The sequence below is a fragment of the Ambystoma mexicanum genome, chromosome 6q (assembly GCF_040938575.1).
Source record: "Ambystoma mexicanum isolate Mex_15411 chromosome 6q, UKY_AmexF1_1, whole genome shotgun sequence".
Taxonomy (NCBI): Eukaryota; Metazoa; Chordata; class Amphibia; order Caudata; family Ambystomatidae; genus Ambystoma; species Ambystoma mexicanum.
The window spans coordinates 1,613,845,050-1,613,872,330 of NC_090937.1; the positions used below are offsets into that span (position 1 = coordinate 1,613,845,050).

Below are 27,281 nucleotides of genomic sequence, written 5' to 3' on the forward strand. Positions count from 1 at the left end.
TCTGTCCTAGAAGGTGGAGGGTTACCAAAGTCACTGCTGCAATATCGTGGCAATATACAAAGGGGGGAAATGTGTTAAGTCATGTGCCTCATACAGACCCATCTCTCTACTTAACATAGAAATCCTGGCGAAAATATTGGGGAATAGACTGGAGGGGGTCCTCCCCATGTTAATACATGGAGACCAGGTGGGGTCTATTAGAGTTATCAATCGTATAGCACTTACTTGCCTTCCAACATTTCTCACTGACCCTCATATGGTCGCTATCCCTACATTGCCCTGGTGGGCCGCTTATCTAGGGTGACGGAATAATAAAAGAGACACACCCTATCGCTAATCTACTACAATCACTAATACCCTTGCTTAAAAACACAATGGTCTGCTATTGCAAGTGAAATTTGCTTGATTTATTCTCTTTCCCTGCTTTAGCAACTAAAATCAAGCACTATTACATACAACATAAAACATACAACTTTAAAGTGCTCTCATTGGTGGTCGTAGGCACTCTTATTATTTGACCCTACCGAACATCTTTAAATGTTTTCTATAACGAGGCAAGAAGGGTAACATATATCTTCTTGCAAGGACCTTTATGACCTGCCGAATGGTCAGTCACTTCCAAAAATAGGGTCCCGACTGGCCTACCGGTTTCAGTGGTGTAATATGGAAACCACTTTCTTCAGGGCCACAGCACTGAATTGAAACAACATAGGAGAGAGGATTTTTCATTTATTTTCAGAGGATAGGCCTTATTGTTTGTTGTGCCATGTTCCAAAGTTTAATATTTTGTTTAGCAACTGCATCCGTCTGGGTGAACCAACTGTTGCACTCCTGTGTTACCTAGTTAGGTTCAATTGGTAGAAAACTTTTGTCTTTTCTCTAGAGCCCTGTGTCGATTAGACGGAACGTATGGACACGGCTTTCTAGAGAAAAGACAAAAGCCTTTCCTATGTTGTTTTGACAGCACCTCAATTTGGTACAGTGGCCCTGAAGAAAGTGGTCAACATATTACACCACTGACACAAGTAGGCCAGTTGGGCCAAGGAAATACATATATTAATTGACCTGATGATTTGTTGTGTGATTAATTACTAGGGCATGTCATCCGGTATGCTGCCCTGAGAGGCTTCAAGTGTGATTGGGGTTTATTAGAGGACAACAAGGCTCGGACAATCTCAGAAAAAAGCCCTAGGCAATAGCCATCAGAGGCAATCCCGGGATTAGAGGTATGACATATGGCAAAGTAAAATTTAAATGTATATTATCCCTCTTTGCAGATGACTTCCTGGGATACCTGACTCCATCCCAGAATTTCCAGCCCAGATTTACACATTTGGGAAATCCTCTGGATAAAGATCAGCATAGCAACATCTATTGTCATGACGACACAGTCACTGGGATCCTCTCTTGAGCATTATAGAGAGATGCTGGGGATGAGGGTGGGAAGAAAGGGAAATACCGACCTACAGATTCAGGTTCCCAGTGACCTTACAAGAGTACAAGACTTAAACTTCGATCCTCTCCTGGAGACACTAAGCAATGACCTAAACAAATTCTCCATTTTTACAATTTTGTTATAACACGGATAGTCTTAATTGCAATAGCCCATAATGCTAAGTTAACTAATTTCAAAATGAGGTCACCCAATTTACGACAACAAATTTAAAATGTATGGACCATATTTTGTTATCTTTTTAATATAATTAATATTTATTATTATTTTTTGCAGGTGAGCCTTCTAGTGGTAGTTCTGACTACTCCAGCTTTCACCCAATGGTGTGAGTAGAGTTCACAGTACTATAATTGGTTGGGAGGTACTAGGCTATCCCGCTGCTATGCCCTCTAACATGTATAGTCATCCCTGGATGAGGCGTATAGCAATGACCCCATGCTCCTATTTTATTTTGGTTTCCTAAGTGAATGAACAGAAGTGTCCAGGCACTTCATCAGACTTGCCAGGGATGCTGGCAAGGCAAGAGGGAGGGGAACTCTGTCCTGCTCTATAGCGTAGAGCGTATTATAGACAATCCTTGCATAGAACATTATTATTATTTTTATTGGGATATTTATTGAGCACAGACCTAGCTTCGGAAGCAACAGAGCTCTTTATAATGTGATTGAAGACATTGCGAGATCTCCAGCCTGGAATGGATCCTCACGCCTACACTGTTTTGCTGAAAAGTGTGCAATAATACTTCCTAAGAATGAGGCACACTTAAGATGGACGGCAGTGGGTTTGTTCCAACTGCCTTCAGAACTGACAATCTAGAGTCTTTTATGAAATTCACCAGAGCAGCAGTGGATGGTGATGCCATGTTTTCCTGGTGAAGTGCACAAAGCAGGCGACGGCACCAAACAATGTAGCGGGAGCCACACGAGCAGCAGGTCAGCACAAGGCGACGCATGACTGTGGTCCTCCTCTCCCACTTGGCGGGAGACAAATGAGAGCCTGCTGGGGAACAAGGGACCCCTGAACTGGCATGACAGCTCAGAAAGTGCCGGGGAAATGCAAGGCGACGACTGATTAAGCCTCGATTGTGACAGTTCAAACCTGCTCTGGCAATGAGCCAAGGGTTTATAATGAAGAGCGGAAGGAGGACGGCTTCATGCGAAGCCTCAGAAGGATGCAGTTCTAACGTGTCACCTGCTGGGTGGGAAATGGAAGAAGACAGGGAGGAGGAGAAAGGGCGGGGAGACAGATATAACAATGCAAATGATCGAGGGAAGGGTAATCCAGACAAAAGAGGGGAGCCAGGAGGATAGAGGGAAGGGAGTAAGAATAAACCAGCGCAGAGAAGGAAGGAAGGAAGGAAGGAAGGAAGGAAGGAAGGAAGGAAGGAAGGAAGGAAGGAAGGAAGGAAGGAAGGAAGGAAGGAAGGAAGGAAGGAAGGAAGGAAGGAAGGAAGGAAGGAAGGAAGGAAGGAAGGAAGGAAGGAAGGAAGGAAGGAAGGAAGGAAGGAAGGAAGGAAGGAAGGAAGGAAGGAAGGAAGGAAGGAAGGAAGGAAGGAAGGAAGGAAGGAAGGAAGGAAGGAAGGAAGGAAGGAAGGAAGGAAGGAAGGAAGGAAGGAAGGAAGGAAGGAAGGAAGGAAGGAAGGAAGGAAGGAAGGAAGGAAGGAAGGAAGGAAGGAAGGAAGGAAGGAAGGAAGGAAGGAAGGAAGGAAGGAAGGAAGGAAGGAAGGAAGGAAGGAAGGAAGGGTGTGTAGAAGTGAATCAGGAACAGTGGGTCCCTGATTGTCAGGTGAACCAAGTCTGAATTTGTGTGAACAGTTGAGCCTGGCATTCTTTCCTGCTTTGCGGCGTGGGGCAGATTTCGTGAGTAAAAGAGGGAATTTTAGAGGATTGGTGCAGTGTGTTGTGTGAACAGAGCTGAGGAGACAGAGAGGGCTTGGAAATAATAGTGTGGAACATGAACCCAGAAGACCTGGGCGATGTAGGGGTTTCCTCTCTGGGGTGAGCTTTTACAGCAGGCAGGAGCTGCATGTGCACAGGCAGGTGATCAGGCAGGACCTGCAGGTGGTCAGACAGGTGGTCAGGCAGTAGCTGCAGGTGGTCAGGCAGGTGCTCACGCAAGAGATGGATGTGGACAGGCAGGTGATCAGGCAGCTGGTGCAGGTGGTCAGGCAGGTGATCAGGCAGGAGCTGCAGGTGGTCAGGCAGGTGGTCAGGCAGGAGCTGCATGTGCACAGGCAGGTGATCAGGCAGGACCTGCAGGTGGTCAGGCAGGTGATCAGGCAGGAGTTGCAGCTGGTCAGGCAGGTGATCAGGCAGGAGTTGCAGCTGGTCAGACAGGTGCTCACGCAAGAGCTGGATGTGGGCAGGCAGGTGATCAGGCAGGAGCTGCGGGTGGTCAGGTAGGTAATCAGGCTGGAGCTGCAGGTGGTCAGGCAGGTGATCAGGCAGAAGCTGAATGTGGTCAGACAGGTGATCAGGCAGGAGCTGCAGGTGGTCAGGCAGGTGCTCAGGCAGTAGCTGCAGGTGGTCAGACAGGTGCTCAGGCAGTAGCTGCAGGTGGTCAAGCAGGTGATCAGGCAGGAGTTGCAGCTGGTCAGGCAGGTGATCAGGCAGGAGTTGCATGTGGTCAGGCAGGTGGTCAGGCAGGATTTGCATGTGGTCAGGCAGGTGGTCAGGCAGTAGCTGCAGGTGGTCGGGCAGGTGTTCAGGCAGTAGGTGCAGGTGGTCAGGCAGGTAATTAGGCAGGAATTGCATGTGGTCAGGCAAGTGGTCAGGCAGGATTTGCAGGTGGTCAGGCAGTAGCTGCAGGTGGTCGGGCAGGTGATCAGGCAGTAGGTGCAGGTGGTCAGGCTGGTGATTAGGCAGGAATTGCATGTGGTCAGGCAGGTGGTCAGGCAGGATTTGCAGGTGGTCAGGCAGGTGGTCAGGCAGTAGCTGCAGGTGGTCAGGCAGGTGATCATGCAGTAGCTGCAGGTGGTCGGGCAGGTGATCAGGCAGTAGGTGCAGGTGGTCAGGCAGGTGATTAGGCAGGAATTGCATGTGGTCAGGCAGGTGGTCAGGCAGCAGCTGCAGGTGGTCAGGCAGGTGATCAAGCAGAAGCTGAATGTGGTCAGACAGGTGATCAGGCAGGAGCTACAAGTTGCCAGGCAGGAGCTGCAGGTGGTCAGGCAGTAGCTGCAGGTGGCCAGGCAGTTGATCCAGCAGGAGATTCATGTGGGACTGCTGCCAGTGGTGCTTGGACCTCGTCGGGCAGACCAATCATGGATGTGAGATCTACAATAAGTGTGTGTTTGAGGAAGACACTCAACAGCAAACTTCACCAACCATATCACCTTGATTGATTGAAGAGCAGACACAAGTTGGAAATGGCCTCGAAGGCTGGATCCATGTCAGATTTTCAGGATATCCCTCATTAATATTCGGCCAAAGTACAGGATTCCACAAATGTGGTACTTGTAATTTTTGCAAATTTGCATTGTCACCAACAAGAACATTTATCTGTCATGGAGGCCTTGAGATAGAAATGAAAGATTTCATAAATTGCAAGACACAATTTCTAGTATACGTGTGATATGTGTGTGAGAGGGTCGACCAGATCTCTGTGTTCCCAATGGATGTTTGCATTTGCGGGTCTTTTTCTGCACACTGCTTGGATACCACTGGGAAGCTCGGGCCTCACAAGACTGGCTGCAGATGTTTTGTTTCTGTAAAAAAAAAAATCTCTCTTTAGATCTCGTTAAAGTGAGCACCAGAAAGCTGATTGGAAGATACTGACACGTGTGTGTCTTTCCTGGTAGCAGAGAATTGAACCTCATTGGCGAGCGAGTCTTGGAATGACCTACACAGGTTTTACATCTCCTTACATGTAATCTGAGTTGAACCCATCGTTTGTGTAAGCATCTGTTTTGCAAGATATGGTGTTTTCCGTAGTGTAAATTGGTGAGATGACGTGTGCATTGGGTGCTCACATATCATTTGGGGGAGCAGGCCTATCTCTTGGAGCCACCGAGTTATGTCCGTGGCTGGGGAGGGGTGGGGAGAGGGGGTCCCTGCGCCTCTTAGAAGCTTTGCCCTGCATATTAGCAATCTGGATGGCAAGAGCCCTTTCTTTGGTGGAAGCTGAACCAAAGGCCCCACCTTATGCTGGCAGTGTGATGGTACCACTGAATGCAACAGTGCACATGTTATCTGTCAATAACGCCAAGATGCCACCTGATATGTAGTGTTAAATGCACCTGTTACACCTGTACTGTAAGGGGTGGAGCTGGGCTCAGAAGGTCCAAAGGGAAAAGTATTTATCCTTAGTAAAGGAAGGCCTGACCCACTAAGAGCAATATTTTTGAACACGAAGTTTCCAGGAAGACATATCCTTGCCTGCTGAATCCTCATGGATGGCTTTCCTGCATCTGCAGGAGTGCTCGGATGGGGGGCCTAACTGCTTGCACAAGACTGGTTAGCAGCTGCTGACCCACCACTCCCGTATCCCTCAGACAGTGGGATAGGGGACAGACCTCCTAGGAACCTGCTAGACGGCTGTAGAAAGCATGGGCAAGTGGATGCAGAGATAGTCCGGGGCACCTAGCAGTCTCGCGGCTAGTGGGCTGCAGCCAGTGCCTGAAAGGGGTGCTGAAGGTGCTGTGAGCAGGGCACTTCACGAGTGCTCGGGGTTGACCACATTGAAGACCCCAAACAGCCGAAAAGAACGAGCAAAGGGCACTTCTCAGCAGCTGTCCAGGGAAGGAAGGATTCTCTAGACACCAACACTGGTTATGGCTGGCATGTGCTCACCCCCTGTGAAAGTTGGATATGTTCATATGTTTGTTTTGGCTTATGAACTAGTAATGACCTTTACGAGTAAGACTTGCTCTTCGCCTAGGTTCCCAAAGATGCCATTGTGTCTTTGATTTCCCCCAACAAGCGCACTCTCCCCAGGAAGCGACAACATAATACTATACAATACTATAAAAGTCTCTTTCTACAAAGGTCCATGAATTGTCATAGAAAACCAGCCCAGTAATTGACAAATCCTAAAGGTTGGTCCTATATTTCAGTGTTAGAATCAGAGCTGTTCTGCTCAGAGAGCTACCTTTCACACACTGCCAGCTCTATAAAGGGCATTTGAAATCTTACAATTGACCTCACATATTTGTATTTATATACAGGACAAACAATGCTCTTTTGATCACAAAAGAACGTACAATAGATAAGAAATCAGTTTATATGGGAATCGGTGAGCTTCGTACAATGGGGTGAGTTTGAGGGACCTTCTGACCTGGTTGTGCAGGGGAGTAAATAGAATAGTCACCAGGGACAATGCATAAGTGGCCATACATAGATTAAGTTCAACCAACATTGGACATGTTAAGTGCAGGTAGGTGGTACGGCCAGCTGTGTTTGGGATGTGACCATTGTAGAGAGGCAAATGTACAGGTCATCTCCAGTGCCCACCCCCTCACCTCCATCATACTCGGAGAACAATAGAAAGATGCTGTTTGGTTTGAGACACCAGGTAACATCCTAATACTGCATCAAAGATACGAGAGACGTTATGCACTCAGACAACCGTATCAAATGTACCCTCGCACTGATGAGGTGGAAGGATGTCTGTCTACAACACTGAACATTGAAGGGCTATAAGTGAAATCAGACCAGAGTAAAGTGACGTCATGAAGAGAAGACACTAGGACGTGCTGAAACGAAATTAAGATACTTAGAGAATGAAGATGTAACTGAAGTAACAAGAGAAACATGTAATCGAATACGAAGAAATCGTATACACCAATAAGATAATTAAAAAGAGAATCAATAAATGAACATGTGCAAGAATGCAAAGGTAGATGAGACATATAGAAGCTTCTGGAGAAAATATAACGCAAGTAAAGCGGCCATGATGGAAAGATGGATGTCGGTTTCGTATAAATAGAGAGCAAGGAAATCTTAATAAGAAAGCCCTTCTCCACAGCTGACAGGTGCTGTAAAACAGCTTTGTTCAAAGAACAATAGATGTCTGTCTGGCTTGGGATCAAGTATGCCACATCAAGAAACAACTTTAATGTACAAGGGGAGTCAAAGATGATAAGCTACATACGCATGACTTATTTCTCTTAGATTAAGTAAAGGAGAAAACATTTATTGCCAATTATTGAACAATTAAAGATGACGAAAGCGTCTGCAAGACAGAGCAAGAGTCTCCAGATGCCAGGAGGAGTAATAGCACCCAGTCTAATTGAATTAAATAGCACTAAATAAAAGGTTTAAAAGGACAAAATCGTGGTCTCCTCACACTTGATGCAAGATTTAAAAACAAGGGCTATTCATTGAACTCCAACCGAAGATAGTGATGTACCTACACTCCCTTAAACGTCCCAAGGAAGAGAACAGTCAGCAAGGTCAACCACAGAGACTAAGCCTTGGTTAGGGCCGAACCATTGAGAGATGGTAAACTAATTGACCAAGTGGGCAGTGGTCTGACATTGTTCCACACACCTGGGTTTTGTTTTGCTTACGTGCTGCTAACGAGCAAAATGTCCAAGTTTGGGAGAGAATGCCAACCAATCATTAGGGCCTATGTAGAAGTGTACCATTTATTGTTCCTGAAGCCAATCCATCGTTCTTATTCTACTATTAATCTGTATTATAGGTATATAGAGGTAGGTCTACATGTTCCCTTTAACAATTCCACCTTTCGGTAGGTTTTACTGTTTGTCAGATAGGATGACATCATACTTAATGTACATTGAGGTAAAAAGCCTTTGTATAGTCGACACATAGATGAGAGTGAGTGAGCTGCTATCGCTTCATTCACCACATCTCCCTACTTTATTTCAGCTGATAGTAAAGTTGTATTTTGCCATATTCTTTGAGTCTGTCCGGTTATTTGTGTCTGAGATACTTGATTGGTTATTCCATCTGGCACTTGGAACGCTCCATGTGCGACTGCACACCATGATGGGCGAAGTGCGAGAGTGGAGCCACAGGAACCTAGGGATAGAGGAGGATAATCGGTGAGGAAAACATGTTATCTAAAAGGCAGATGAGGTACGTTAAGAGGATACCTCAGAGGCAAAGAGGTAGGTATTTAGTTTTGTGTGGTCTGTTTCTCGGATTTCCAGGGGAAGAGAATTCCTTGCAAGTGGAGCAAGAAGAGAGAAACAGTTGCAGCGAGAGCAAGCGCAGGGAGTGCGAGGAGCAGAACGTGTAGTTGAGGAGGCAGAGCAGAGATTACAAGAAGGCTTATAGAATTGGACACAGGAGGATAGAAACAGTGATGCCTTTCCATGGAAAGATTTGTAAACCAAAAGAAGACATTTAAATCTGGACCTGATTTACAACATCAGCCATCCAGCCTGGTGACGGTACTAGGAATTAGCTACAAAGTGAGGGAGTTCAAAGAGTTAATGATCTTGTCACGTGGAGAGAAGGCATAGTTGGGGAGACCAAAGAGGATGCTGGCACAGTAGTCCAGTTTAGAGAAGACAAGAATGGTGAACAGATGCTTCACGGTGTTGAAGGAATATGTGCTGCATTCCAGAAATTCAGACTTCAGAAGCAGACAGGGAAGCAAAGAATAACATGTCTCTACATCCAGGAAACAACAATGAAAGTCGCCTGTGGGAAGGAGTGACCATTTAACACGCCTAAGTGAAAGCTACAACATTGGAAAATGCTTCAACTGTAGAAAAAAATATGTACTTTTATATTGCAGTGAATGCGTCCTACGATAAAACCTTTCCAGTTCAAACAACTTTAAAATGAAAATGCCTTTCTTATAAAGAAAACATTGTTATTTAAATACTGCAAAATAAAACCAAATGAAAGTATTACAATGTTTTGCTAAATGTATTGTAGACCTTCAAGGAGTCATTATAACTTGGAATAATGTCTGTCCACCAACGTATGTCCCTTGCTTCAGGCTATCATTTGCTGATGGGTCATTATACAATGATAATGCCCCCATCTGTCTAGATGTCTTAAACATGATATGAACACCCAGACTCATGCTTACAAGTTCCTGAACTGTAGGCCAATTCAACAGCATATCCATGTTCTCGAATATTTCTAATATTCTTTAGGAAGGAAACCAGCATCGAATTGGCAAATCATTTTTTCAGGCAATGATGCTGGTTCCTGGTTAATAAGATCACCTTCCAGCAATGGTATCAGACCGGTGTTCTAATCTTGCTTATTATTTGCTGTGCATGCTTGGAAGTCATACATACAGGAGGGTAACCAGGTTCACTCAGAACTACCAGGTTCACTCAGAACTCAAAGGTGCCAGCTGGTAGCTTTGTTTGAACTATATATGTTGTAACACTATGGACGTTCCCTTTCTTCCTTGGCTTCACCCCTCATTGTGGGTCTTATTTCATGTAGATGATTTTGCCTGGGCATTCATTCTGGCGGAGGGCAAGAGTTGGCAAACTATGGTATCGGCGTTAGACTGGATGCTCATTCATTCCTCTTGGTGTTACACACTCCTGTTATACCATCCCTTTATCTCAGCGACCTCCTCTCAAGCTCTCCTTTCTTTCTATTACAGACAATTTCTCCGTGCCTTAAACCAGTTTGCAGAGACGTTGACGCAAAGGTTCCTGAGCAGCAACAGCTTTGAACTTCAGGTGAGCAGATCGTATGTTTGCTGTGGCCGGGGCGGGAGTAAACAGCTTGCAACGACATGTTCTAATGATGTTCTGGAGGCTTTTCTTCAGGTATTACAAGTGGTGGTAGGCGGTGCAAATCCCTATTTTATGGACTCCAATGGGGATATTTTGAGGTATTAGCACCGGTGGAATTACCGGGTGTTAATTCCACAAATATTGCGAGGTAAAGTGCAGGATCTATGTCCAGCATGAAGCATGGGGTAGCTCCTACTCTTTACCTCCCATAAATCAAAGGGAATTAGCACCTGGTAATTTCACCGCCAACCTCGTAATGAGGCCCAATGCCTTTACTCAATGTTGTCAGGCTTGTAGGGACCACAGCGACAACCTATGCATGGGGGTCACGAGGCCAGAGTGCACAAAGCAAAGTCACAACTGTTAGTGGGCATGGAGGCACGTGGGCGGGCACTGGGTATTCACTCATAGTCCCACTTGCAACACACTTTTTTATAATTTCCTCCACTTGGCACCCACTGAAACCCCCCCAAAAATGTTGCTGGCTTCGCTACTGCGTGCAATGATAGTGCAAAGGGCACGCATTTACACATAGCCGACGTTTTGACGACAGTGAGGGGCCTATAAAGGTCAGGCTGTTCCAATGGCATCACACAAAGTTCTGAGGGTCCCTTGCAGAGTGCTATGGCGTGCCAAATCCTGATGCCCACACATGTATTAACTACCAGTTCCCTGATTGTTACAAACACCACTGGTAGAAGCTGCCTGGTAACATATAGGGCATATATACTTGTTTATAAAGGCATGACGAGCTGATCACGTAAAAAGTGTGAGATTTGGTGGAAAGGAACGTTGGCCTCATTATAAGTTTGGTGGTATTTTAATGGTATATCCGTTGGGATACCACCAAACTGTATTACCAGTATGGCCATTTGGACTGGTGATATTACCGCTGGATTTCAAGTGGGGTGGTAGTGTACGTGCCCATTTATTTTGAGTCTATAGGACTCAACAGGGGATTTTGACAGCATTACCACAGTGGTAATTCTGCAGAATTTTGGCAGGCTGCCATTGGATTTACCTCCAGCTCATGGCTGGGAGTGAATCCCACAGCTTTACCACCAACTTTACAGTTGTGCAGTGTGGTAATGCTGTGGTATATGGGAATACTGCCGCACGCATTTTCCCTGCACCGCCCAACTTGGAACGAGCCCCTGTGTTCGTTCATAAGTCAGTAACAACAAATTGGAGTCAGAAGGTGGTCGCCTCCTGTCTATACCCAAGTTTTATAACACACAAATGACAGAACTAAGAGAGACATGAACTAAGCACTCAGTGTCAGAAGCACCTTTAGACTGATGGCAGTCCTACCTGTCTTTTTTGTCTTTTTAACCATATAGGACCAAGGGAACTACCTAATTAGCTCTTTGGACACCCGAAGACATCCTCTCAACCTTCAGGATTTGGAGATTGCATATAGAATATTACAATTATAACATATTCGTCCTGAAGAAAGCGGCCACAGACAAATCCCGCTGAAACTGGTTGACTCATAATTAAGTAGTTCTGGATTGATAACCCAGTCTCCGAAACCCCCCATACAAAGATGAAAGGGCTTGTTTAAAGAAAAATATCATAGCTACTTGTAACTAATCAACTAACAGTTGAATAGTAAACTAGCTTTTTAGTTTTTTTTAATTACTTGTCTGACCAATTTGGTCTAAAAATTATTTTTTTCAATAAGACATACACATTGGAGGCGGTACTATTAAAGACCAACACCGACCCCCACCATGTATGCACTTACATTGTAGAATTCAGGAAAGTAGTGAGAGAGGAAAGGGTCAGGACCTCTACACCTGATTTGTAGTCGGCACACCAGCACGGACTAGGGCTGGCATAGACTGCATTGACTCTGTAGGAGATACCTACACGTAGGGCTAACATACTATCGCTATGGACCCAGCTGCAGGAATAACTTTTTTAACAATCATCCTTCTGTCATTTGTTCGTTCATAAGTCACCTGGAATAAGATGCAGAACCACACTCAGTTGGGCACCTTGACCGATCTAGCGGAGCGCGGAGTGGGGAGGTGCTCTCAGAACTCCGTACCTCATCTGTTAGCCTGCGGAAAAGCCAGACCTTGTGTTTACCTTTCGGCGCTGCGGTCCTATTCATCACCACATTTACTGAACTTCTGAATGAAATATCGGAACACAGGAGCGCTTTGTCATTTTAAGGAGTTGTCCCAGCTGCAGATCGCTTCACGGGGAGCAGAACATGAAGTGCTGTGCAGAGAGCAGCATGGCGTCTGCGGGGGAGAGAGGGGAAGGCCTGTAAGTGCCACAAGTCTAGACAGAAGGCGCTACATTTGTTGGTTTATTTGACTCATCTACAGTTGTAGAAGATGAGAAGACAGGTCCTGATTTGGATGACACGACGTGGGCCCCGATGGAGCCCAGGCGACCGTGCAGGGCTCGAGTCGTAAAAAAAACAAGCATCAGCGATGCCAATAGTTTGGGCTTTTGTGTAGGCATTGGAAAGGTACTTGCCAGGCACAGCCGTAGTGGCATTAACTGGACATTGATAGTAGCAAGTGCAAAATGGTTTGAGTACCTGGGCATCTAATAGCAGTGCCTAGTAAATGCCTGATAGCAAAACTGTTGGGATTTGCCAATGATTTTTTTTTAACAGGACTTGAGTGAATGAAACTCAGCGTGCTTATAAATCAAGTAGCTGAAGGCAGACCTGGTTAAGATATTTGTATTACACCAGAAGCGGGTTTACAGCTCCAACTATTCCCAAAACGGCAAACACTATATTGCTTGCAGCTGCCCACACGTGCCTATCGAATATGCAACTATTTTATTGATTCTCTGCCCATCACCTATTATGTTAATTTGCCCACCCTGTATAGCGTGTATTGTAACAGTATTGCGTATTTTCGCACCTACAGCCCTCCCATCTAAAGCGCCAGTAATGTATTGATTTCTTGCCCACAACCTAGTATTTCAAACTGCCTATATTGTACTGCCCGCTGTACTGCCCGCTGCAGCAGCTGCTGCCCCCACATGTCTCAATCCAAAGTGCTAGCAATGGATTGATTTCTTGCCCATCCCTTAGATCTGATAGCCCCTGTATCTCAAACTACCCAAACCGCATTGCTTGCTGGTGCCCACATCTGTCTCACCTCCATAGGACCAGTAACGCTTATGTCCCTATCGTACCCCTTAGTTAATATACAGTCAGACACACCCTGACAACCAGACAATATGAGAGCACCTACCTGTTGTATCTGGCAACCACATCTCAGGTTATTGCTACAAGGCACCACTACACTTCAAATCCCAACTCCACTTTGGCCTGGTTTTATCAGGAGATGGATATCCAGAAATCAAGAACCAACTCCACCACCCACCCTGCACTATGACAGGCCCTCCCCTAAACACATTGTAGCTCTAAAAATGGCTACCGACCTCCCCGAATTGCATACCATCCCACCCACACGCTTCCTTCCTGATACGCAGCGTGACAATGCCATAGCTGATAAACAACCCAAGCACTCACCAAACACTGGCCAACTCAAGCCTCCCAACCCCGAGATGACCTCCCCTACAAACATGTCTAGCATCAATCATCCATGCCCACTGGACACCAGAAACCTCAGACTAAAGTCTCGACTAGCTAAAGATCAGCAACAGCCCTCAACGTCGACGCAAGCGACCACATAGAAAAATACACTCCCGAGATCAAAAGACTACCACCAAAACACTAGGAAAGATTGTCATCCTCCATTACTAGCCACACACTGCAGTTCTAAGGACATAACCCCCAGCCCAAAGGCCACTAGCGACAGCCACCTTAACACCAAATCGAAAGCCAATGATACCTGTACTGTACAAATCTCCCAGGCCCAACCGCCAGCCTTAGCCATAATATCTAACGCTACCAGCTGCCATCCAACATCAGCGCAAACTTTAAACTCCAAAATTAATCTGCCCCCTGCAGAGAATGTGAACCCTGAAACTTCCACAGTTAAGGGTGCACTCATCAACGCAAGATCGCTCCCAGCACATCCGTTAGACATCGCAGAGCTCATCACATCAGACAACCCAGACTTCTTAGCAATCACCGAAACCTGTCACCACGCAGCAGCTGGCCCAGCCCTCTCCTTGGCCATCCCTGAAAATTACACCATCTCCAGGACAGATAGAGAAGGTCTCAAGGGAGGAGGAGTAATATTAATTGCCAAAAACCAACTCTGCATGAGAGAAATACACAACCATTCGTTCTCCTCGGGTGAACTACTCTCCATCAAACTGCCTCTCACCGCCTTCCTCACCCTGACCCTTCATCTCATTTACAGACCATCAGGTCCAACATCCACCTTCGAGGAAGATGTTACACAACTGCTCACATGGAACACTAAACCATGCTCGCAAACATATTGCTAGGAGACCTAAATCTAGGACTTAACGATCCCACCGATGACAACGTCCTAGTCGTAGCCAACACTATTACTGTGCTAGGTTTCTCGCACTGTTTCAATAACCCTACACATATCAAAGGTAGAAGTCTGGACTGGTTGGCAGATCTCAACTGCAACATTAAGATCCTTTCTAACACACCATCCCCATGGTCCGACCATCGTGTTATCACATTCACCATCCAGCAGAATCTCACCATAGACACCTCATCAACCCAAGCACCAGACACCCTCATGAGAAATATACACAATATCACTGCTGAGAAACTACTACCCTTGATGCACCCTATCACCGACTACATATGTAACTCTAGCACTGACCCATCCACTATGGTAGAGTTATATAATCAAACCCTTCTAGCTGCCGTCAACAAAGTAGCACCCTTTAGTATGCACAAATCCAAACCAATTGCCCACCTCAACACTTGGTACACCCCTAACCTTAAAACCATGCTCAGCACCAAAATAATAGCAGAGACAAACTGGAAAAAATAACCCACTGAATCTAACAAAGCGACCTTTACTATCTCCTCCTAAAACTACAAACAAGCTATCCTCCAAACTAAAAGTGCCACATACAATGAGAGAATTACCAAAGCCAATTCTGGAACTAAAGAGCTCTTCTGTATTCACCCAAATTAGAATCCCCAGTGCCACCACAAGAATCCTACCTCAAAGACACGACTTGGTGCACAAACATTAAAAAGCCCTCTTGGACAAAATCACCTTACTACAATCAAACATTGAATAAAAAAGGTGAAACCTAACACCTTTACTATCTCCTCCTAAAACTACAAACAAGCTATCCTCCAAACTAAAAGTGCCACATACAATGAGAGAATTACCAAAGCCAATTCTGGAACTAAAGAGCTCTTCTGTATTCACCCAAATTAGAATCCCCAGTGCCACCACAAGAATCCTACCTCAAAGACACGACTTGGTGCAGAAACATTAAAAAGCCCTCTTGGACAAAATCACCTTACTACAATCAAACATTGAATAAAAAAGGTGAAACCTAACACCTTTACTATTTCCTCCTAAAACTACAAACAAGCTGTCCTCCAAACAAAAAGTGCCACATACAATGAGAGAATTACCAAAGCCAATTCTGGAACTAAAGAGCTCTTCTGTATTCACCCAAATTAGAATCCCCAGTGCCACCACAAGAATCCTGCCTCAAAGTCACGACTTGGTGCACAAACATTAAAAAGCCCTCTTGGACAAAATCACCTTACTACAATCAAAAATTGAATACAAAAGGTAAAACCTAACACCTTTACTATCTCCTCCTAAAACTACAAACAAACTATCCTCCAAACTAAAAGTGCCACATACAATGAGAGAATTACCAAAGCCAATTCTGGAACTAAAGAGCTTTTCTGTATTCACCCAAATTAGAATCTCCAGTGCCACCACAGGAATCCTGCCTCAAAGACACGACTTGGTGCACAAACATTAAAAAGCCCTCTTGGACAAAATCACCTTACTATAATCAAAAATTGAATAAAAAAGGTGAAACCTAACACCTGATCCACACTTCCAGATGCCAACCTATACCTCCCTGAAATCCAACACTCAATTCGAATTCACTCCAGGTTCCATGCCTGAAGTTTAAAAAATCATCACAAGCCTCAAACCATCGAGATATCAAGGGGATATCTGTCTAGCGTCGCTCATTTAAGACTGTGTGGCTAAACGTGCTCCATTCATCACATCACGAATAAATGCCTCTTGAATGAAGCACCGTCCCAACTAACAACAAAGATGTGTGGGTCAATCCCGCTGCTCAAATACCTACATTAGATCATACCATCCCAACCAACTGTTGCACCATGACAACAGTACTGCTCCTACTTAAAATATTGGACCGCGAAGCTTACTGGCAAATCCAAAACCACCTAGAATCCAATAGCCCCCTAGGCCTCCACCATTCAAGCTTCTGGCCTGGACATGGCACTGAATCAGCCCTTGTAGATCTAAAAATATAAATGGGCGAGATTAAAGACAATGGCAACCTGCTCTCCTCCTCTTACTAGACCTCTCAGCTGCCTTTGACTTGGTCAAACACAATATACTCTGCAAACATCTTGCTTCCGCGGCCCACTTCTGAACCAAAGCTATTCATTGGATACAGTCCTTCCTATCCAATAGAACCATGAGGGTCTTCTCCTCTACTGCAGCAGCAGTGCCTGCCCCAGTCTCCCGTATAGTTCCACAAAGATCTTGCATTTCCCCTACACTCTATAATATCTTTACAAAACCACTATTTGACCATCTGGATGACATGTGTGTCACCTACACCATCTGCGCTAACGACACTCAAATCCTCATACCTATCACAGGCACCTACAACATTGACTCTAAACTACTAAATTAAATTTACCAAACTATCCAGGCTTGGATGGCTATTCATGGTTTATGCCTAAATGACGATATAACTGAGCTACTCCTCATAGGCTCTCAAAACCGACTGAATAAATTAAACAACCACTTCAAATCCTTCGCTATGACGGCATCACTATCAAAGTCTCCAAAGAAGTGAAAACCCCAGCTGTTTACCTCGACTATGCCCTCACGATGCTGACTAGTCAAGTCAACTCTACGGCCTCTGTGGCAGCTTATACTTCTAAGCTCATTAATGCCTGTAGACCTTTCCTTTCATCAGACAGTTCTATCACTCTGGCTAGAGCCCTTATCTTATCCAGACTAGACTACTGTAACACCCTTTACGCTGGCACTAGCAGCCGCAACTTAAAAAAACTCCAGGTGATCCAAAACAATGCTTTAAGAGCAGCCCTCAACATACTCAGAAGAAATCACAATACTACAGCAAGATGGAACGCCCACTGGTTGCCAGTAGAGGATCGAATCACTTTCAAAACTCTTCCCTTGGCACACAAGTGACTATCCAACTCAGCTCCTAAATATCTTGCTAGCAAATTTATAAAAACCAAACTAACAGACCAACATGCTCAATCCATGCACATCTACTCACTATTCTTAGATACAAATGACAGAAAGCAGGGAGCAGTAGCTGCCAAAATATGGAACACTCTGCCACTGTCATTAAAAGCCGAACCCTCTTTCTGGACCTGTAGAAAAAGCTTGAAAACATGGCTCTACGCACAAGAGCAGTAATTGCACATCCCCTCATCCCCTAAAACACATGTACCTTTGCAATCTCTCTGTATAATTTATACTGCTCAGCAGAATGATCTCATTCCTACTACAATTGTATTAGTATACTGTATTCATGATGTAACTGTAACTGCATGTATCTATGTTGAAACTGCATTTATCTGACCTCTGCTATTGTGACCTCATTGCACCTATCAAGAATTGCACCCAGATGCCTGAGGGTTAGGAGCGCTATATAAATACACGAATAAATAAATAAATAAATAAATGTACCAGTAACCCATCAGTAATAAAGCCAGGATGATGACAAACAGTAATACCTTCACCTGCCATTATTTCCGGCAGGTTATAAATTCCGGTTTAAACAGTAAATCCCCCTTGCATGGAGTCTTACAGGACTACCTGGGAGTATTTTTCTGGTATTACCGTCAATGGTATTACTGTGTCGGTAATACCAGCAGTTGTTTGCCGGTTGTCGTCGGATTTACCTCCAGCTATCAGCTGGAGTTAAAATCCCCCATCCCTAGCAGCAAACTTGTAGTTTGCTGGTCCAGTAAAAGTGCTGGTAAACGTTATAACCGGCATTTTATTAACGGACCGGAAAACGTGTAATGACCACTTGCTTAGGCTGATAAGTGTTGTAAGCAACACCTATAAGCACAAACAAAAAAGGGGGGTGGGGAAGATCTGACATATGCAGTGAGGCGTGACGTCGCAGCAACATAAATTGAAAGAAAAGTGTATATTTATTTTTAGGGTGGCCTTCCCAACTCAAGGAAGTGCAGAGGACAAATGTGCATTTGCCAAGATAACATGTTTTCTGAAAAACATTGCTGGCTAAATAGAAAAGGTGCCCAACTTTTGTCTTAAAATGTGTAAAAGAACTATCCTGTATAGCAAAGAGTCTATAGGAGTGTGATACGCAGCGCTGCCTAGATATTCTTGTGGTCTCATGGCTAGGTTTCTTGACTCTCAATCGCGACCTGGGTTCTAATTCCAGCCACAACACTAGTTGTCAAGTGGCGGAAGCATTTATATATATTGAATACACACAGGCAGGACGACAGTCACCTCCTAAAAAAAGTGAGCAGATGCTGTCCACCCGCGTGTACCTCGACCTGAGCCCTGCCACTTTGCTCCCAATTCAGTGGGCCTGCCACTAGCCCACATGCTGCACCCAGCGTGATGGTTTCATATGAAACTTCTCGTCTTACATTAGGGATTAATCAGTTCCAGAGGTCTGAGCAGGGGTCAGTACGCACGGGTAAGAAAACACACATACATAACAATTCTTGAAAGAAAACGTGCTTATATCTATTACATACAAAAAATGCAATGTAAGCACATTGCAAACTGTTATAATGTACTTGGATGGATGCATGGAACTTATAGTGCAGGAGAGAATGCTGTGAGAATGTTTATGTGTGAGTGAGAGAGTGTTATGCTTAAAGTTTCTACATTTAGGCAGTTAAAGAGAGCTTTCCTGGGTGATGGGTGCCAGTGGGCTCCTAAAATACAGCTTAATGTAACTTGAAGTAACTACAATAAAGCATCTTACCTGTAACTGACCAGAAGGGCCTGCAGACCTGTTTCATATCAATGGTGACGAGCTGGTCTCCCTGTGGGACTTGAAAACTGACCTGGATGGCAGAAAAAGAAGGCTGAGCGACAAAATATGCTGCATGGGGTGCAGAAAAGGAGACCGAGCACCCACTGTCCCTGAGAAGTAAGTCCCATCACCCAGGGGAAAGTATGGGGTGTTACATCACCCAGTAAGAAGAACCAGGGCAAAGTAGATGTGGCACAGGGCAAAGAGGAAGATACCTAGGGTGAGAGAAGAAAAGCGAGCACCAGGGTTAAGAAGCATGAGTAACCCATGGCTACGGTATCACCTGGGGCACAGAAGAGGGTTTGTACCACCCAGTAGGAAGACCCAGGGTACTGAAGCTGGTTTCGCCCTGGTCAAAGGAAGAAGACCCAGGGTGGAAAGGCATTCCCCAGGGCGAGAAGAAGAAGAGATCGCCAGGGAAAGGGAAGCCCAGCGCGATGGTCTTCAAGTATTATCCAATATGAAAACATAGACCAGCACAAGAAGTCAAAGTAATTGCGCAAGAAGTGCTCAGGGTGAATAAAGGGGTGTTGGCTAGTGGCCAGAGCACTTTCTGGGCAGGAGAGGGGCCACCAGCCTATTAGCCCTGTGCCAATTTGCCTAAGGGTGCCTGCTGATTTCTCACAGCAACCCGATGTCTGCTGCGAAGGTATGATATGATATGATATGATATGGTATTTGTAACGCGCCTATACACAGGTGTTTCAAGGCGCGACGAGGCAGGGAGGGGAGGAACAAGGGGAGACAAAACAAAACGATCCTACTAGGCCAGGTGTCATTCAGATCGCGCAAGTGCAGGGGTGGGGGAGGGGGGAAAAGTGCAAGGGGAAGGGGAGGGGGGGAAGTGCAGTAAAGGTAAGTGGCGTAAGTAATAAATAAAAAAGGGCCAGCTAGTGGCAAGTGCAAGGTAAGTGCAGAGCAAGTGCTGGGGAAGGGGGGGGGCTGTAGGGATACAGAGACAGTCCCGTAGTGCAAAGGGGTTCCAGGGGATCAGTGACTGGGACCAGGAACGAAGGCAGTTTAGAGTGGTCAAGTTGCAGGATCAGTGCAGTTTAGTGAAGAATTTAATTAGCTGTTCAGCAGGGGAGAGGGAGAGGGAAAGCAGAAGCAAAGAGGAAGGTTTTGAGGTGCTTCCGGAACCGGAGATGGTTCTCCTCAAGTTTCAGGGAGGCAGGAAGGCTGTTCCAGAGGGAGGCCCCTGCCGCGGAGAGAGATCTACCCCCAGCTCGTTGCTTCAAGAAGCGGCTGACCCTGAGGGAGTTGGAGGCGGATGAGCGAAGGGCTCGGGAAGGAAGATATTTGGGAAGAGAGAGTTGAAGGTATTTAGGACCCAGGCCCCAGAAGGCCTTGTGGACAATGCAGAGGGTTTTGAACTTTATCCTCGCAGCCACTGGGAGCCAGTGGAGAGATTTCAGTCCTGGAGAGATACGGTGACGAAGGTTGCCAGAGAACAACAGATAGGCATCCTGGAAAGCTGTGGGATCAAGTACTGGCAGAGATTGTACCTCTTCGGGGCATCCGTGGTATCCTGGAAAGCTGTGGGATCAAGCACTGGCAGAGATTGTACCTCTTCGGGGCATCCGTGGTATCCTGGAAAGCTGTGGGATCAAGTACTGGCAGAGATTGTACCTCTTCGGGCATCCGTGGCAAGCAAGGAGGTCAGGAGTGAGCAGTTGGAGAAGAGCTCGGTGCGTGTCCATTTTTGAGCGGTAAATGATGACGTCAATGCAGGGCTAACGAGCTGGAGTGAGTCCATATATTTGTTGAAAGTGCAGCTGTGCTATGTCAACCGCACATGGTGATGTTCAACGCACAAAATGGTCTATGATTATCGATTTCAGCATCAAAGGAGGAATAGTAGAGTCTATCAAAGAGACATTGTGAGGGTGTGTGCTGTTGCTTCAACATGTACTTGCTGTGTTAGATGCATTGTGTGTGTGTGTGTTTTGAATGATGACATGCTGTGGACATTGTTGAGATTTGCTAAAGCATTGCAGGAGGTTTCAATGTTTCAGGTTAGAGCTGCTAAGAGCAGCTTGGGCATTTAGGTCAAAGTGCCCTGCAGGGCTTACATGCAGTCGTGTCGAGAACCTGATTATGTGGGCCAGTCGTAAACATGTATTGTTGGAGTGTGTGTGACTGCACTGGGCCTCTGTGCCTGTTAATGTTCGAGCGACACATCGCCCTCTACACGCCACATGTCTGCATGTGGTGAAAGAATGGGACTACATCTTCTGGTGTGTGGGGTAGTCATGGCTAAGTGGATCTGCTGTGAGAGCATGACTGCAGTATCCACATCCAGACTCCGCTCTATAAAAGGGTGTGCATGTTGTAGTAGGCTTAATTGACTATTTTTCCACTGTGAGTTAGTCATTGGAAGTAGGTGGAACCGCAAGTGTGTAGTCACCACAGAGTGACACCACTTGTTAAAAAGGTGTGCAATCTTTGGTAGTGGGCTGTATTCTATTAGGTAAGAGGTAGTCAAAGCAGAAGGGGCTCTTGCCGGCTGTTTTTCAGCGTTCTCTCTTTAATAGGGCGTTGGTGTGGTAGCAGAGTGGAGTGTGCGTATAAATGCTAGTTTAACTTGAGATGTGCCTGTTCTTAGGCACTTGTTCCTAGTTGCCACAGAAGGGTTTGCACTGCCATCTCTAATACACAAATTTCCTGGTTCGGTCAACCTGAGACTGTTACCCTTATGTGTGAGCATGAATGTTGTGTGGATGCTTGTAAGGAAGGGAGATGTGTTGTATTGTGTTTTCATGGCATGTGGTGAGAGTTGGGAAAGGAAGGGAGATATGTTGTATCCATTGGATGGAAGCATGGATCTTATGCTGTAGGAGAGAATGCTGTGAGAATGTTTACGTGTGAGTGAGAGAGTGTTATGGGTGAGGGTTCATTACATAAGCAGCTCTGGAGTTCTTGCCTGGGTGATGGGTGCCAGTTGGCTCCTAAAATACAGCTTAATGTAACTTGAAGTAACTACAATAAAGCCTTATACCTGTAACTGACCAGCTCTATATCACAAACATTCAAGTTTAATAACTGTAGCATGAAACAATGACAGCAGTGTCGAAAAATGCCAAATCCAGACAGGTGCCCAATCTGCACTCGCCCCTTCCTGCCGTACTGCCAATTTTATATTTGAATTGGTTAATTTATTCTGACTAAATTTTGATTTCTTGAACATCTACTACTCAAGATTATTCTGCAAGAGCTGTTTACCATTGACTCTGGTTATTACCAGATTGAACTTTGACTGCTATTTTTGATAGTATTTTAGATGTGTCTCCATCAACATAGGACACTAAATTTGTTTTCCAAATAGGTGTACCACCAGTGTAGCTTGCCTCTGCTCCTGAGATGCATCATGCCACATAAATCTGCCTCTGTGTCTAACATGCTTCCCACCAGCAAAGCTTCTCTGAATCTAACACGCTTCCCACCAGTGAAGCTTGTCTGAATCTAACACGCTTCCCACCAGTGAAGCTTCTCTGAATCTAACACACTTCCCACCAGTGAAGCTTCTCTGAATCTAACATGCTTCCCACCATCAAAGCATTTCTGAATCTAACACGCTTCCCACCAGCAAAGCTTCTCTGAATCTAGCACGCTTCACACCAGCTAAGCTTCTCTGAATCTAACATGCTTCCCACCAGTGAAGCTTCTCTGAATCTAACACGCTTCCCACCAGCGAAGCTTCTCTGAATCTAACATGCTTCCCACCAGTGAAGCTTCTCTGAATCTAACATGCTTCCCACCAGTGAAGCTTCTCTGAATCTAACATGCTTCCCACCAGTGAAGCTTCTCTGAATTTAACATGCTTCCCACCAGTGAAGCTTCTCTGAATCTAGCACACTTCACACCAGCGAAGCTTCTCTGAATCTAACATGCTTCCCACCAGTGAAGCTTCTCTGAATCTAGCACGCTTCCCACCAGCGAAGCCTCTCTGAATCTAACATGCTTCCCACCATCGAAGCATCTCTGAATCTAACACGCTTCCCACCAGTGAAGCTTCTCTGAATCTAACACACTTCCCACCAGTGAAGCTTCTCTGAATCTAACACGCTTCCCACCAGTGAAGCTTCTCTGATTCTAACATGCTTCCCACCATCAAAGCATCTCTGAATCTAACACGCTTCCCACCAGTGAAGCTTCTCTGATTCTAACATGATTCCCACCATCAAAGCTTCTCTGAATCTAACACGCTTCCCACCAGTGAAGCTTCTCTGATTCTAACATGCTTCCCACCAGTGAAGCTTCTCTGAATCTAATGCGCTTCCCACCAGTGAAGCTTCTCTGAATCTAACGCGCTTCCCACCAGTGAAGCTTCTCTGAATCTAGCACGCTTCACACCAGCGAAGCTTCTCTGAATCTAACGTGCTTCCCACCAGTGAAGCTTCTCTGAATCTAACACACTTCCCACCAGTGAAGCCTCTCTGAATCTAGCACACTTCACACCAGCGAAGCTTCTCTGAATCTAACATGCTTCCCACCAGTGAAGCTTCTCTGAATCTAACACGCTTCCCACCAGCGAAGCTTCTCTGAATCTAACATGCTTCCCACCAGTGAAGCTTCTCTGAATCTAGCACGCTTCCCACCAGCGAAGCTTCTCTGAATCTAACATGCTTCCCACCATCGAAGCATCTCTGAATCTAACACGCTTCCCACCAGTGAAGCTTCTCTGAATCTAACACACTTCCCACCAGTGAAGCTTCTCTGAATCTAGCACACTTCACACCAGCGAAGCTTCTCTGAATCTAACATGCTTCCCACCAGTGAAGCTTCTATGAATCTAGCACGATTCACACCATCGAAGCATCTCTGAATCTAACACGCTTCCCACCAGTGAAGCTTCTCTGAATCTAACACACTTCCCACCAGTGAAGCTTCTCTGAATCTAGCACGCTTCACACCAGCGAAGCTTCTCTGAATCTAACATGCTTCCCACCAGTGAAGCCTCTCTGAATCTAACATGCTTCCCACCAGTGAAGCTTCTCTGAATCTAACATGCTTCCCACCAGTGAAGCTTCTCTGAATCTAACACGCTTCCCACCAGTGAAGCTTCTCTGAATCTAACACGCTTCCCACCAGCAAAGCTTCACTGTATCTAACACGCTTCCCACCAGCAAAGCTTCTCTCTGAATCTAACACGCTTCTCACCAGTGAATATTCTCTGAATCTAACACGCTTCCCACCAGCAAATCTTCTCTCTGAATCTAACACGCTTCACACCAGTGAAGCTTCTCTCTGAATCTAACACGCTTCTCACCAGTAAAGCTACTCTGAATCTAACACGCTTCCCACCAGTGAAGCTTCTCTGAATCTAACACGCTTCCCACCAGCAAAGCTTCACTGTATCTAACAGGCTTCCCACCAGTGAAGCTTCTCTGAATCTAACACGCTTCTCACCAGTGAAGCTTCTCTGAATCTAACACGCTTCCCACCAGTAAAGCTTCTCTGAATCTAACATGCTTCCCACCAGTGAAGCTTCTCTGAATCTAACACGCTTCCCACCAGCAAAGCTTCACTGTATCTAACACGCTTCCCACCAGCAAAGCTTCTCTCTGAATCTAACACGCTTCTCACCAGTGAAGCTTCTCTGAATCTAACATGCTTCCCACCAGTGAAGCTTCTTTGAATCTAACATGCTTCCCACCATCGAAGCATCTCTGAATCTAACATGCTTCCCACCATCGAAGCATCTCTGAATCTAACATGCTTCCGACCAGTGAAGCTTCTCTGAATCTAACACGCTTTTCACCAGTGAAGCTTCTCTGAATCTAACACGCTTCCCACCAGTGAAGCTTCTCTGAACCTAACACGTTTCCCACCAGCAAAGCTTCACTGTATCTAACACGCTTCCCACCAGCAAAGCTTCTCTCTGAATCTAACACGCTTCCCACCAGTGAAGCTTCTCTGAATCTAACACGCTTCTCACCAGTGAAGCTTCTCTGAATCTAACACACTTCCCACCAGTGAAGCTTCTCTAATTCAAACACGCTTCTCACCAGTGAAGCTTCTCTGAATCTAACACGCTTCCCACCAATGAATCTTCTCTGAATCTAACATGCTTCCCACCATCGAAGCATCTCTGAATCTAACACGCTTCCCACCAGTGAAGCTTCTCTGAATCTAACATGCTTCCCACCATCGAAGCATCTCTGAATCTAACACGCTTCCCACCAGTGAAGCTTCTCTGAATCTAACACGCTTCCCACGAGTGAAGCTTCTCTGAATCTAACATGCTTCCCACCAGTGAAGCTTCTCTGAATCTAACACGCTTCTCACCAGTGAAGCTTCTCTGAATATAACACGCTTCCCACCAGTGAAGCTTCTCTGAATCTAACACGCTTCCCACCAGTGAAGCTTCTCTGAATCTAACATGCTTCCCACCATCAAAGCATCTCTGAATCTAACACACTTCCCACCAGTGAAGCTTCTCTGAATCTAACATGCTTCCCACCATCGAAGCATCTCTGAATCTAACACGCTTCCCACCAGCAAAGCTTCTCTCTGAATCTAGCACGCTTCCCACCAGTGAAGCTTCTCTGAATCTAACACGCTTCCCACCAGTGAAGCTTCTCTGAATCTAACACACTTCCCACCAGTGAAGCTTCTCTGAATCTAGCACGCTTCACACCAGCGAAGCTTCTCTGAATCTAACATGCTTCCCACCAGTGAAGCTTCTCTGAATCTAACATGCTTCCCACCAGTGAAGCTTCTCTGAATCTACCATGCTTCCCACCAGTGAAGCTTCTCTGAATCTAACACACTTCCCACCAGTGAAGCTTCTCTGAATCTAACACGCTTCCCACCAGCAAAGCTTCACTGTATCTAACACGCTTCCCACCAGCAAAGCTTCTCTCTGAATCTTACACGCTTCTCACCAGTGAAGCTTCTCTGAATCTAACACGCTTCCCACCAGCGAGGCTTCTCTGAATCTAAAACGCTTCCATCCAGCGAAGCTTCTCTGAATCTAACACACTTCCCACCAGTGAAGCTTCTCTGAATCTAGCACGCTTCACACCAGCGAAGCTTCTCTGAATCTAACATGCTTCCCACCAGTGAAGCTTCTCTGAATCTAACATGCTTCCCACCAGTGAAGCTTCTCTGAATCTACCATGCTTCCCACCAGTGAAGCTTCTCTGAATCTAACACACTTCCCACCAGTGAAGCTTCTCTGAATCTAACACGCTTCCCACCAGCAAAGCTTCACTGTATCTAACACGCTTCCCACCAGCAAAGCTTCTCTCTGAATCTTACACGCTTCTCACCAGTGAAGCTTCTCTGAATCTAACACGCTTCCCACCAGCAAAGCTTCTCTCTGAATCTAACACGCTTCACACCAGTGAAGCTTCTCTCTGAATCTAACACGCTTCTCACCAGTGAAGCTACTCTGAATCTAACACGCTTCCCACCAGTGAAGCTTCTCTGAATCTAACACGCTTCCCACCAGCAAAGCTTCACTGTATCTAACACGCTTCCCACCAGTGAAGCTTCACTGTATCTAAAACGCTTCCCACCAGTGAAGCTTCTCTGAATCTAACACGCTTCTCACCAGTGAAGCTTCTCTGAATCTAACACGCTTCCCACCAGTGAAGCTTCTCTGAATCTAACATGCTTCCCACCAGTGAAGCTTCTCTGAATCTAACACACTTCCCACCAGCAAAGCTTCACTGTATCTAACACGCTTCCCACCAGCAAAGCTTCTCTCTGAATCTAACACGCTTCTCACCAGTGAAGCTTCTCTGAATCTAACATGCTTCCCACCAGTGAAGCTTCTCTGAATCTAACATGCTTCCCACCATCGAAGCATCTCTGAATCTAACATGCTTCCCACCAGTGAAGCTTCTCTGAATCTAACACGCTTCTCACCAGTGAAGCTTCTCTGAATCTAACACGCTTCCCACCAGTGAAGCTTCTCTGAATCTAACACGCTTCCCACCAGCAAAGCTTCACTGTATCTAACACGCTTCCCAT

At 45.7% G+C, this 27,281-nt stretch overlaps 1 protein-coding gene across 1 annotated transcript in view; it reads left to right on the plus strand.

Moving 5' to 3' along the window:
• The window catches only part of LOC138516908 (dedicator of cytokinesis protein 2-like), a 2,920,848-nt gene that overhangs the window by 2,338,667 nt on the left and 554,900 nt on the right, over window positions 1-27,281 (plus strand). The window contains exon 31 of the mRNA XM_069632364.1: window positions 9,992-10,070. Coding sequence (XP_069488465.1) covers window positions 9,992-10,070 — 79 coding nt within the window. The remainder of the gene's footprint in view (window positions 1-9,991; window positions 10,071-27,281) is intronic.